The 13,410-nt window shown below is 39.0% G+C and overlaps 2 protein-coding genes across 3 annotated transcripts; both read right to left on the reverse strand.

Annotated features, from left to right (window-relative positions):
* Positions 1 to 1,811: 1,811 nt before the first annotated feature.
* Positions 1,812 to 5,772, reverse strand: tarbp2 (TAR (HIV) RNA binding protein 2). 2 transcript variants are annotated; one of them, XR_012370760.1, is made up of 8 exons: positions 5,528 to 5,772; positions 4,350 to 4,665; positions 4,163 to 4,228; positions 3,876 to 3,993; positions 3,647 to 3,774; positions 3,363 to 3,564; positions 2,629 to 2,839; positions 1,812 to 2,552 (listed from the first exon to the last, which is right to left on the reverse strand). XR_012370760.1 is itself a non-coding variant. In XM_073870417.1 (7 exons), exons 1-7 carry the CDS (start codon positions 5,578 to 5,580, stop codon positions 2,682 to 2,684), a joined length of 1,041 nt encoding a protein of 346 aa, XP_073726518.1. In that variant the 5' UTR covers positions 5,581 to 5,772; the 3' UTR covers positions 1,812 to 2,681. The 2 variants fall into 2 exon arrangements, 1 of the variants encoding a protein (XP_073726518.1); XM_073870417.1 differs by having other exon boundaries at positions 1,812 to 2,839.
* Positions 5,773 to 7,147: 1,375 nt separating this feature from the next.
* Positions 7,148 to 12,857, reverse strand: LOC129449896 (uncharacterized). Its single transcript, XM_055212196.2, has 4 exons — positions 12,388 to 12,857; positions 9,519 to 9,997; positions 8,916 to 9,063; positions 7,148 to 8,820 (listed from the first exon to the last, which is right to left on the reverse strand). The coding sequence occupies exons 1-4, from the start codon at positions 12,646 to 12,648 to the stop codon at positions 7,846 to 7,848; spliced, it is 1,863 nt and encodes a 620-aa protein (XP_055068171.2). The 5' UTR covers positions 12,649 to 12,857; the 3' UTR covers positions 7,148 to 7,845.
* Positions 12,858 to 13,410: the final 553 nt, after the last annotated feature.

Genomic DNA, 13,410 nt, shown 5'->3' on the forward strand with positions numbered 1-13,410 from the left:
CAAGCTCTCAGCGGAAGAATATACGGGTGTGAGGCGTTTGGAAAAATAGGTCCACAAGTTTACAACAAATGCTAAAACAGCTGTTGGAAAGCGTCTTTTGCAGCGATTTTTGTGTGGGCAAAAGTGGGCACCCCTGACCACTCGGTGAGTTTCACGTCTTTGTGGGCGAGGGTTTGGTGCATTTTGGGAGGGATTGTTCCAGTGCACCTATACACCCATTGTAGAAGACTCTCGGGCCAGCATCGTGTGTCCGGATTTCGGTCAAGGCCGTTCAATTTCATCATGGACGGTCTGAAAGCAGGGATTTGGGTGTAAAATACCAAACTTGTCCTTCAAGCAAATGTGATGATCGAGATGTGTGACTTGTGTGTGAACGAACTGGTGTAAAATATTGTGTGAAAATGATGAACCTCTGGTTTTGTTTACTGGAATTAGACTTCTCCCTGCTGTAAAGTCGGTCTATGGTGTGAACCAGCTGGTGTAAAATATTGTGTAAAAAATGATAAACCTCTAGTTTTGTTTGCTGGAATTAGCCTTCTCCGTGCTGTAAAGTCAAGTGCACTTTTGTGTGTGTGTACCAGTTTTTACGGTCTATGGTGTGAACCAGCTGGTGTAAATATTGTGTGAAAATGTCGAGTGCACTTTTTGGTCTTATACTTACAAAGCAGCGATATTTGTAATTTCATAACGTTAATAAATAATTTATTACAAGTCGTTGAAATGTATTGAAACATATTGCAAAGACTGTGAACTATGTAGTACTGAATTGTGGAGTTACACCGTTAAACAGATTTTCAACATTTCTGTGTTCAGAATTATTTGGGCGGGGCTAAAATGCTGGCTCAAGCATGGCCCCTAACACAATCGAGAGCATGGCTGCGTCCGAAACCGCCTACTTCCATACTATATAGTAGGCGAGGTGAGTAGTGTGTCCAAATTCATAGTATTCCAAAAACAGTAGGCGAAAAGAACCCGAATGACCTACTTCTGGGGAGATCGCGAAGTGCTCATTCGATGAGCCCTGAGAGGAGTTATCCAACGAAGAAGACGGAGGGGTGTTGTTTTATTTAAAAATGTCCAAAAGCGGTAACGCAGCTCTATTCAAAGGCAAATACATATATTAAACAGCTGTCCCTTATGGTTAAATTTCGGTAGTTTAATGTCATTCCAGTTAACGACTAAGGGCCTGTCCCAAATTGCGCACTTCATGCGGACTTTCGGTCTCGTGGCCTTAAATTTCGAGTGCTCGGTTAGTCTACGAGTCCCTAGGGCAGGGTTCCCCAAATCTTACCCTGGAGGGCCGGAACACTACAGAGTTTAGGTCCAACACTAATCAAACTTACCCACCTCTGATTTTCTAGTGATCATGAAGACCTTGATTAGATTTGGGGAACCCTGCCCTAGGCTGTCCAACCTGTGATTTTTACACTCCGGAGTGTGCACATCAGCACCCCCTCCGCATCCCCGATACGGTCCTCGGCGAAGCCCGCATTAAGGATGCAAAGGGAGCGCCGATGAGCACACCTCGGAGTGCAAAAATGCAATTTACAACCCTGAAGTCCTAGCGAGAGAGCAATCAGACGAATCAGAGGACAGATGGGAGGAGTTTACACTGATGGGCAACTTCTCTTCCTATTTCTGGCGTGATGCTCGAGTCTGTCCCAAAATACGACTTTAAAAACATTTAAAGTGTATTGGTTGCCATCTGAATAATATCTGGTTTATCAAACTTCATTGTATGTTCTTGGTCTAATGTTCCTCAAATTGAAGAAATTTCATTCAGTACTGTATATATTATCAACAGATCAGAATTCCTTGCAGCTTTCAAGTTTATTGTCTATGAAAAAAACATGTATACAGTACAAAGGCCAAATGCTAGCACACAATCATATTGTGTATACCGTTATTGGTGGTCTTGTAAGTTATAGATATTGAACAATGAACATGACCATTGCATGGTGACTGAGGTAAATGCCAGGCCTACTTTAACAATGAATCAAGATGAAGTTTTTCACAGAGGTAGATATTGACCATTAATTTCCACCGTCAGCTTCTTAAAAAGGCCATTATTTAGTTTTAATGGCTGAGAGAAGTACTTTATTTTACAAATACATTTAAGATGGGAAATCACTGTCAGGAAATACAAAGTTAAAATATTTACAAGTGATTAAAAATAAACGAAAAAATTGGTCACATGCATTATACCTTTGTGGATTTAATTCATTAGGTCCAGAGAATAGAGTACCTATCAGATGTCGCAATTTAAATATAAAAAAATAGGATAAAAATGGCAACATTTATTGAAAGTGATAGCTAAAAGGCAAAATATTTCAAACAAATAGTAGTAGCCACGATATTAGCAGAGAAATAAAATGGCACTTTCAAATAATATAAATATCAAAAGTGTTTCCTTTGGAGGCAGTGGGATAAATGGGGAACACCATTGACCCTTTGGATGTCACCCATTAAATTGCAAAATTAAAGGCATCAGTTCCTCTTACAGCGCTCACGTTGGGTAGCAGTGAGGCCTTCTGCAGACCACCACAGTACATCTGCTGAATGAAACCATGACTAAATTCACAGAACCGAGGGTAGTAGAGGTACTTTAAATTCACCTGATTTTCTTACATTGTCTTGGGGGGGCGGAGAGGACGAAGTTACAGGTGAGGCAATACAGGGTCTTACTTTCCCCCTGCCATAATCTTGAGATACTGGAGGGCGTTGTGTGCAGCGCTGGCACGTGCTGCATCCAAAGAGGGGGCAAATCCGTGGCAGACGGTGATCGGCTGAGTGGACAACTCCACCAGACACTGGAAAAGGCCGCTCAGACTGCGCTTCTCTATACAACGAACAATTTTATGTGACTTTTCTGGATATTCAGATGAGAGCAAAATCCAATTTTTTGTCTAGTTTTAAAAAAGCAAAGTAATTAACTTTATCAACTTGATAATCATTTTAAAGGGACAGTACAGTCCCTACGGTGAGCCGTTTATTTATGCAACCATAAAATAAAGTCAAGAGGTTTTAGAAATAAGGTGAATATAAGATGACAATTTTAGATTTCAGGTGAACTATTCCTTAAAATAGCATCTGCAGGATTGACAAGAGACTTGGGCCCAATTTCACAGACAAGGATTTAAGACTAGTCCTAGGCTAAAATGCATGTTTGAGTTGTCCTAACGGAAAACAACATTTACAAAAGCTACTTAAATGTCCTGATTTTTAACTAAGACTTACTCCTGGCTTAATCTAAGACTTGTCTGCGAAACCGGGCCTTAGGCTACCAATAAACTGGCATCAGTATAGCTTGCGATATTATCCAACTAAAAGGGCTTGTTAGCATAGCCATGTAAATACTTTACCTATGTCCAGGTAGCTGACATCAAAGCGTTGTTCCTCGGAAAGTTCATGAAGTAGGGAACAGAAATTTAAGTCATTGGAATCGGGCTGGCCCAGAGGATGGCAACGCAACTGCAGGATCTTCTCCCCGGCCGAGTTTCGCAAAGAATCCCACGTGCAGCCGAGACCTTTCGACTTTCCTACTTCGATTCTGCCACCCGTGTGCTTTTGGAAATGAGATGCATTTAAAAAAAAATGGAAAGGCTCTTCAGCACTAAAATCTTCGAAATTACCATGTCATTCTTACCATGCCGAAGGTGTCATCTTCAGCCTCGGCTTCATGGCTATTGCGCATGTCCACTGGTACATCATGTATACGAGAGAGCATCTTTGCGGCTGCGTTTCTCTTTGCAAGCTTTTTTGATGTACCGCTACCTATAAAGTTCAAAATTGTCAGCTACACAAGATTATTAAAGCCCTTGAATGGACTAGACATTAAGAAAAAAAAAACCTATAGCACAAAAGTCACGGTTTACCTATCTCCATAAACCTCTCCACCCTGCAGGTCATTGTGAACTCTTTGCGGTGTGCAGGTCCAGACTCTTGAGTCACGGTGTACTCGGGTAAACGCCAGCCTTTCTGTACTACTAGTTCCTGTAGAAACGTAATTTTTATACTCATGAGCCACATGACTAATATGAGATATGCATTTTTGGTTCAGGCTAATACCAGTGTTATATTTATATGAATAGTTTTTGCCTATTTTGAAGAACATGGACCCAAAATCCATCTCTGGACATTGCATATTGCCATGTTCTCTCACCTGCAAAGCTCCAACTGGATTGCACTCAGCTTGCTGTGTTGAACTGGAAGATTTCATCTCTGACTGAACACTAAGACAAATGAACACAAACACAACAATGAAAAATCACAACAAACAATAGCAAACGATGTTTCCAAACGATGCATTTTAATTACATCTCATTGCACCTTTACTTAAAAAGGATGCTAACACATTCTCCCTCCATATCGATTCCAGCAAACCCCTCTCCCTCGATCCCATTTCCTCCGATTCCTCCCAGCATTCCTCCTTTCAGCATTTTCAGGGCGGCCTCTGCGGCTTTGTGCTTGGCAGCTTTCTTACTGGGGCCCTGTCCGGTGCAGCTGATTTCCCCCACCGACACACGGAAGGTGAAGTTGGGCTGGTGGGCCTGACCCTCAGCCTTCAGCAGGTCGTACACTGGGGTCTTGCCTATCCGCGTTCCATATTCCTGCAGCAGACTGATGGGCGTCTTCCCGTGATTCACAGCCAGCATTTGCTCAATACTATGGAAAGAGACACAAAATGATAAAGGATTTTGAAAGAGAAAGATTAAGTATTTATAGCAGATGATTAATTTGTATTATTTCAGATAAATTTTGTGCAAAAAAAAAAAAAAGATAAAAGCAGGGATGCCACCTTGTGTTAAAAAATTAACAGTACAAGTCGAAGCTTAGGCAACTTAAAGGGATAGTTCACAAAAAAAATTCTGTAATCATTTACTCACCCACATGTCATTACAAACCTGTATAAATTCTTTGTTCAGCTGAAGGATGGAAGATGTTTGTAATGAAGCAGAAAACTGAAGCACCATTGACTTCCATTGTAAGAAAAATACTGCTATGTAAGTCAATTTGATTAGAAAAAAATCTCAAAAATCTTACTTTTGTTTTAAGCATAATAATAATAATAATAATAATAATAATAATAATAATAATAATAATAATAATTACAGGTTTGTAACAACATAAGGTTCAGCAAATGATGCCAGAATTTTCTTTTTTAAGTGAACTATCCCTTTAAGTTGTCTTTCTTCGACGTACTGTGAATTATTTGAGACAGGGATTTAAAATCTGATTCAAACGTTCAAATTAAACAGCGATTTTTGTATTCGATTCGAACATAATAAAGAGCGACGCGAGAAAAGAGCAGTGAATCGAACACTTTATATGACTCGATTCGAACATTCAATTGAGGGAGCGTGATACAAAGATTCGATTAAACATTCCTTGATATGCAGATCGTTAGCCTCTTAAAACAGCCAAATAGTTTTGTCTTCTCCTCATTTAAGGTAAATTCTATATAAAGTTAATTCTATTAACGGTAGCAATTCTATGTTACCACTTAGCTGACGCTATCGGTTCATACCTGGTACACCCAGAGTTTCTCTTGCCGTTATCCGGGCTTTGCTCGTCGTTCATTCCACAATAACAGATAGATTGCTGGCTTGTTTTGGACTGCAGAAACCCCCCGAGGTGACTGTAACCCCCCTGATATCATTAATATGATTCCGTGCGGGGAGGTTTCAGGACTGAGGCACGAGGAGACGGCAAAGTCCCTCTCTCACCGTCCTGCATCACACGACAACACAAGCGCAGTTATGAACTATGAACCTGCGACAGGAGCCGGCAACACTTTCATAATAAAAGTCTTCCCGAGTCTCGTCGCAGTCCAACTTTTCACATTTTATAAACGTTATAAATTACACATGAACCAGTTAAACAAACTAAAAAAACCAACAATTTAAAAACACAGATTTACTGGTAGCTAATGTTAAAACGTGATTATACAGGCTAATACTTCTTTCATGCAATGTTATTGTAGGACTGTAAAATAAAAGTCTTAACGAATGACTCTTTCACAAACTTGTTAGGACCACATTTTACTGCTAAGTTAAAAATATATTAATAAAAATACTCTTTATAAATAAAAAACCTACGTTACTACTTTTTAGCATTGTAATAATTTATGTAAATTAACCAAACCTGCTATTTATAAAACTACAAAAACAAAGATATATTTAATTAAATTAAAATTATTAACTTAAAGATAATTCACTTAAATATTTGTTGTACTCAATAGACGGTATTATTGTCGTCATTTCACTGTGCAAAAAATACTTAATGCTCTTAAAATAGGCTCTATGCGAAACACATCAGATTTAATTTTAAACTGAAAGATGACCCAGACATTTAAAACAATCATCTGAAGGCTAAATAAATAAGCTTTAGGATAGGATAGGCCACTATACAACTATGTGGAAAATCTGAAGATACAAAAAAAATCTAAATAAAGAGAGAATCACCTTTAAAGTTGTCCAAATAAAGTTATTAGCAAATGCATCCACTCACAAAATGTTTTGATATAATTACGTTAGGAATTTTTATAAAAATCCTTATGGAACATGATCATTACATAATATCCTAAAGACTTTTGGCATAAAGAATTCCATAATTTCAACCCATACAATGTACTTTTGGCTTGTGCTACAAATATATCCATGCTACTTTAAAGGTATAGTCCACCCCAAAAATGAAAATTCTGTCATCATTTACTTACCCTCCCTCATGTTGTTACAAACCTGTATAAATAAACACGAAAGAAGATATTTAAGTAATGTTTGTAACTAAACCGATGAGCCCCATTCACTTCCATAGTAGGAAAAATGAATACTATGGAAGTGAATGGGGCTCATGAATGGTTTGGTTACAAACATTTCTCAAAATATCTTCCCTTGTGTTCATCAGAAAAAATAAATTTATACAGGATTGTAACAATATGAGAGTGAGTAAATGATGACATAATTTTCATTTTTGGGTGAACTATCCCTTTAAGACTGGTTTTGTGGTCCAGTGGCACATTTTATAGCTTTTGTTATTATTATATCATGTTTAAAGAAACTACTGTATGTCCAAAGCTGGATCATTGATCAGCCCAATGGGGTCAATACCTTTAAAAGCTTTCGGTGGCCTTATTTCCATTCATTACCCCATCCATGTCCACTTTTATTGAAGTATCATTTAAGAAAAAAAATCATCACACCGAGTTATGTTGCCTAAAAATAGCACTACTGGAAATTTTATGAAACATAAAATTAGGTTTGGTTGAGAAGTACATCTCGTCTTTCAGGGATTTGATGAGCTCCAATCAGCACTTTAGCTACAAATGGTACACGTCCCCAGTGTCCATGGGCAGTGCCACATTCCAGAGACCCTGACCTAAGAGCTCCAAATATATACACACACACACACAACACGTGTCCAATTACATGAGACCAAAGACAACAGGAGAGGTTAGAACGGTGAAGTAAAAAAAAACATAAAAATCTATTTATTCAAGTGACACTCCTGAGGTTATTCAGCTGGCAGACCACGGTATGAAAAATGCTACAATCTGTTTAATGCATAACCCAGTGCAACAACATTTTTACATTTCTGTGTAAACAGAGCAATTCACCATTTGCAGAGAATGCACTCGAAGAACAAATTCTTCAGTGAATCTGAAAATCTTCACTAGAATTAAAAGTTCACGTTCCAGTATGACGTAAGACTGAGGAACATTACAGCAAGTGTGAGGCAGTCATGTTTTACATAATTCGGTGGGAAAACCTCCTTTAAGTCCTCAAGAAAAGTCTTATTTTCAACCCATATCCTCATAGTAACTCAAGCAATGTTGGTTGAAATGTCTTATTCATCTAGCTCTTCCACAAGCTCCTCAGCAGGTTCTTCGTCTTCCTCCTCAGAGTCATACACATGTTCCAATTTTTCTAAGTCTATCTGATCTCCAATTTCTTCCACTGGTTCTTCAAATGAATCTTGCTGACTCTCCTCTTGGCTGTTATCGCCCACTAACTGATCTTCTGAAGGAACAGCAGCATTCACTGCGTTGCTTTCAGATTTCTCTGTGGTTGTCAGGTCCTCCTTGGCATAAGCCTCTTCTGTTTGCTCCTCACCAGCTTCTTCTCCATCAAGTGCTTCATCCTGCTTCTTAGCTACATCTCCATCCTTGACCTGATCTTCCTCGGGTATAACATCCTCTTCAATTACTGAATGATCTTTGACATTTTCCTTCCCCTGGACCTGAAGGTCCTCAGCTGGTTCTTCCTCCTCAGATCCAACCTGGTCTTCAGCATCTTCTTTGACTCCCAGTTCCTCAGCTGCTTCTTCCTCCTCAGATCCCACCTGGTCTTCAGCATCTTCTTTGACCTCCAGTTCCTTAGCTGGTTCTTCCTCCTCAGATACCATCTGGTCCTCAACAACATCATCTCTGACCTCCAGCTCCTCAGGTATTTCCTCATGCCCGGTTACTTCAGTAACATCTTCCTTGACCTGGACCTCATCAGCTTGTTCATTCTCATCAGTTACAGCTTCCTTATCCTGTTCCTCAGCCATTTCATCCTCCTCAGCTTGCTCTTTACCACCTTCCTCAAGGACATCCTCAGCAGGTTTTTCCTTCTCAGTTATCACATGCTCTTCTACAGCTTCTTCCTCTACACCATGAACATCCCCAGCATTTGCTTCCTCTTCAGTTACGGTCTGATTCTCAACTTCATTAATTTCTTCATCCTTAACTGGAACCAGCTCTTCCTCAGTTGCTGCATGCTGCTCCTTTATTTGAATCACTTCCTCTGCAGGACTAGATTGCTGGCTTTGAGATGACATCTGAAATATATGGATGTGCAATTCTGTGTAACTAAAAGCCAGAATGTGGCAAAAACCAACAAAATATGTACTTTAGCAATTTGCCAAAACTATACCTGACTCTGGACGATCTCAAGCTGAGCAGCAAGGTGCGAGTGAAGGCTATGAGTGCTCTTCTGATGGTCCTCCAGACTTCTACGGACAGACATAAGCTGATCCTCCAGTGCTTGGGTTCTTCTTATTTGTTCCATCTCCAGCAGGTCCCTGGCAGAAAGACCAACACAAGATCCATTAGGAACATCACTACTTTCAACAACTTATACACCAAAATCCATTAGGAACGTTAGTAACTTTTAACCAAACCACTAGGAACCATTAGGAACATCAAACCACCAATCTGCTAGTTTTTAGAGATTTTTAAATGAGGAGCTCAGATGCAAAAGCTGTTAAACGCCGCCTCCTTAAATATGAAAGGCTTATTCCCTGCCTCGGGTCATTCACAAATACATCTCTTTGTTGGCAAGTGACATTTGTGAAAATAAGGCATTTTAATTACTGACTAATACGTTTTCATCGTCATTAAATTACTAAACCTAAACATAAGAACCTGATAAATAAAATAAACATGTCAGACGCACTGAAGGTTTTGTATCTGAACTCCTCAAATGCATGTGCCCACAAAGCTCTTAAGGAGTTGAAGAGGACTGCATTTCACTCACTTGATGTCAATCACTTCCTGTCTGTTTCTTTCCAGAGCCTTCTGGTTGGCTGCAAAAGACTCCTTCAGGCTAGCAAGCTCAGTTTTCTGCAGCTCCAACCGAGAGGTGAGACTCTCCACGGTGGATATCTGCTCATCAAGACGTGATGTGGTGATTAAAACAGTGTCTGTTAGCCCAGAAATGCTAACCGCTACTTCAGAGTTAGCACTGAGGACAGACTTAATCCTTTGCTTCAGTTTCTCCAATTCTTCAGTCTTATTCTTGAGCACGGCATTCAGAGTCGCAGTGGAAACCGTCGTCTGCTGGAGTTCAGAAAGTTTGGCGTTCATCTCCGACTGAAGAGCCCACACTTGACTGTTAAGATCTGTGGAATGGATTTTTTCCGAGGTGGCCAGGCCAACATCCGCCTTTTCTTGAGCACGTGTGTAAGCCTCTTCTAGTGCTTGTAGGCGCTCCTCAAAAACACCCATACTGGTGCCCTAGATACATGCACAACATAATCCAAGAGCAATGAAGTTTAAGAATTTATTCATTCAAAAAAGCTACATTTTACTGGCCTGACCTTCTTCTGTAATTTCATTTAAAGGATTAGGCTACTAAACTGCACTTTCATGAAAAATCCCAATAATCACTCCCTATGCCATCCAAGATGTTTATATTTTTTTTCCAGGAGTTTTCTCCATATAGTGGACCTCAACGATTTGCAGTTTCAATGCAGCTTCAAAGGGCTCTAAACGATCCCAACTGAGGCATAAGGGTTTTATCCAGCAAAACAATCGCCATTTTCGGCAAAAAATAAAAATGTACTTAAACCACAACTTCCCGTCCAGAACCAGGCGTGTAATGCGCCAGCGCAAACCCATGTACTACGTAATCACATTTAAAGGTCAAGCGTTACATACAGTATGTGAAACGCACATTTTAAACAATAAACTCACACAAAGACATTGATTGGTATCATTCCACATACCAAAACGTCAGAACGGTCCTCTTCCTCTACACTTGTAAACACTGGAGTGGTAGTTTCGCATACGTCATGTGTGACCATTTGACTTGTTTACCTAACACATAAGATCAAGCTGGCGCATCACACGCCCAGTGCAAGACAAGAAATCGCGGTCCAAGTAAACTTTTTATTTTTTGCCAAGTGCAAGACGTGAAAATGTGATCATAAAGTACTTTTTTTTTTGGCCAAATTAACGGTTGTTTTGCTAGATATTGGGATCATTTACAGTTCTTTGAAGCCGCATTGAAACTGAAATTTTAAACTGCATTGAAACTAGGGGTGTAACGATTCATCGTGCAAATGCGCGTTTTCTCAATGAATGAATTTGAATGAATTTGAATGAATTACGGTGAAATCCAGGCACATCCGAACACCAGGGGGCGCTCCCATGCAGAAACTCCCTTTGTGCCACACGAGAAGTAGCATTACAAACGCTATTCCAGGAAATGTCTACACATGAATATTTATACGCTGTTCTTCAAATTGTTTCAGGTATTTTCATGATAATAAAGAATATTTTTAATGATTTTGTTTAACGAGTGTTGCTTTTTTAAATGCACAGTATAAACGACTCCGACTCATAATGATTTTAGATTGATAAGGACTTCCTACTGACCAAATGCCGTAATACAGGCACAAGCTGTGCATAAAACAAAGAATCGCAGCCTTGCGATTCAGAATCGATTTCAGACAGGCATTTTTAATGAGGACCGCGATTGAATCGTGATTGAATCGTTACATCCCTAATTGAAACTGTAAACCATTGAGGTCCACTTAATATTTCTATATGAAGAAAATCCTGAAATGTTTTCCACAAAAAAAGTATTTATTTTCGACTGAACAAAGAACGACATAAAAATCTTGGATGACATGGGGGTGAGTAAATTATCAGATTTTTTTATGAAAGTGGAATATTCCTTTAAGTAAATTTTAAAATTGAGATAAAAAATACATTTAATTTACAATTGCTCCTTATGAATTAGTTAAAAATGTTTTTAGTTGATCTTTGAAACAAATAATTTAATTAAAACACCACATGCCATTTTACCATTCAAAAGGTTTTCAAAGAAAGCAAACATGTGTGCCTTCAACATGTGGATGTGATTAACCCTTAACATCAAATAACCTTTAACCTCACAAAAAAACGTTTTCTTTTTTTTACAAACCTCTCGAGTTAATGTGAAGATTTAACAAATAAACTATGTTAAAGACTGCATATTTTAGCTACAATTTATATCATTTACCTAATTTTATAGAAACCGTTTCTTGAAAGCAAGTTTATACTTATTTTACACCAACATATAATTATTCACGTTAAAATAAGCTTTATTAAAGCCAGTATCTTACGTAATTTCCTTTATCAATGAATGTCAATGAAAGGCAAATTGACAATTGTAAATGAACGAATAATACATGAGCACATTGAATTTCTGATAATTAATGCATATCAGTATAACTAACAACCATTTATGGAAAAAGTTATGCTTGTAGATATTTTCACTTTACATATAATGAGACTGCCATGCCCTTTAAACAAGCCTGCAAAGCAAAATGAAACACGATCCTGCTCTCCGCACACTATTAATGGCCCATGCATGTACCACATGACACAATGTGGCAAATGCTAAATTCAAAGGGCACACAAGTCGTGCTTTCAAGTGTTTTCCAAAATAGTATCAACACTTTATAAGCTACAGCACGTACACTTTTCACTTAGTACACAATGGCGCACGAGTTTTAAATGCGTAAAACTGAGGAAACTGTGATTACTCCCCATCTATAAGAACGACAATGAATTTCTATCAAATCTAGATCAGTCTGTAACCAATAATAGAGTAGCTATTTAAGTACAATATTAAATACCTGTGCATTTCCAATCCCCAACTGCTGCTGGAACTTGGTTATCCTAAGCTGCATTGCATTGAGCGACTCCGTAAGGCTGTCGATGGTTTGCTGTTGCTGACTGCAGAACCAAACTGCTGTTGATCCACCGACAACAAAAATAAAGAAAAGAGCAGCAGGAACGGCATATTCTTTAAGTGCTCTCGGTTGCGCAACAGACGGCTCCAAAAGTACCAAACTGTCGTCCAGTTTGTTGTTACTTTTTCCTTTGCGCTTGGTCATAATGGTTGCGCGTAACGTTGCTTGCCAAATGCACTGCTGACCGCAACGCTCCTTTCTCGGTTTGGTTACCGCTGGACCCGACCCTCAGTCGTAATTGGTCCACATGGACGACGGGGAACAATCAAAAGTCAACTTCAAGCGCGAGTGCGCGTATGGGGGGCGTCTCAAAGTTGCATGGCGCTGCGCGGCACGTACAATCTAAAGTTACTGCCTACCTACCTAAAGTTAGGTTGATCAGCCAAAGCTACTGCAGTATATTAATATATTGTTGTAAAAATAGCTATTTTTGGTCACTAAATTATAACATGGATTTTTACAGCTTTGGATGTCTTAGATTTTATGAAGCATGCAACAAAATCTATCATTTAGCAGCAATAACAAGTGGTGTAATTTTTGTCATATAAAAACAGTTAGCTTTATACAGCTAAATTATTTTGCATGTTATGTTTCCTGTCTGCTTTGCAGACCCTCATAAGCTGTCAGAACGGATGAGATCATTCAACTGTGATCAGACGGCAGAAGGATCTTCAGCGGGTTTGGAATGCACTGTTTGGATACACCATGGAAGATGAGATTGGTGGGTTCATAATCAAGCTCTTCTGATTTCTTTATATTTCACATCAGTATAATTTTGCTGAACTAATTCCTAGATGTTTTGAGGTGTAGACTATTCAACAGAAAGCAGTGTAATGTTTTTTGATGAAAATGACACAAGCAGTTAAAAATGTAGCAAACAGCAGACAATTGTACATAATCATCTGC

The sequence above is a fragment of the Misgurnus anguillicaudatus genome, chromosome 8, assembly GCF_027580225.2.
Source record: "Misgurnus anguillicaudatus chromosome 8, ASM2758022v2, whole genome shotgun sequence".
Lineage (NCBI taxonomy): Eukaryota > Metazoa > Chordata > Actinopteri > Cypriniformes > Cobitidae > Misgurnus > Misgurnus anguillicaudatus.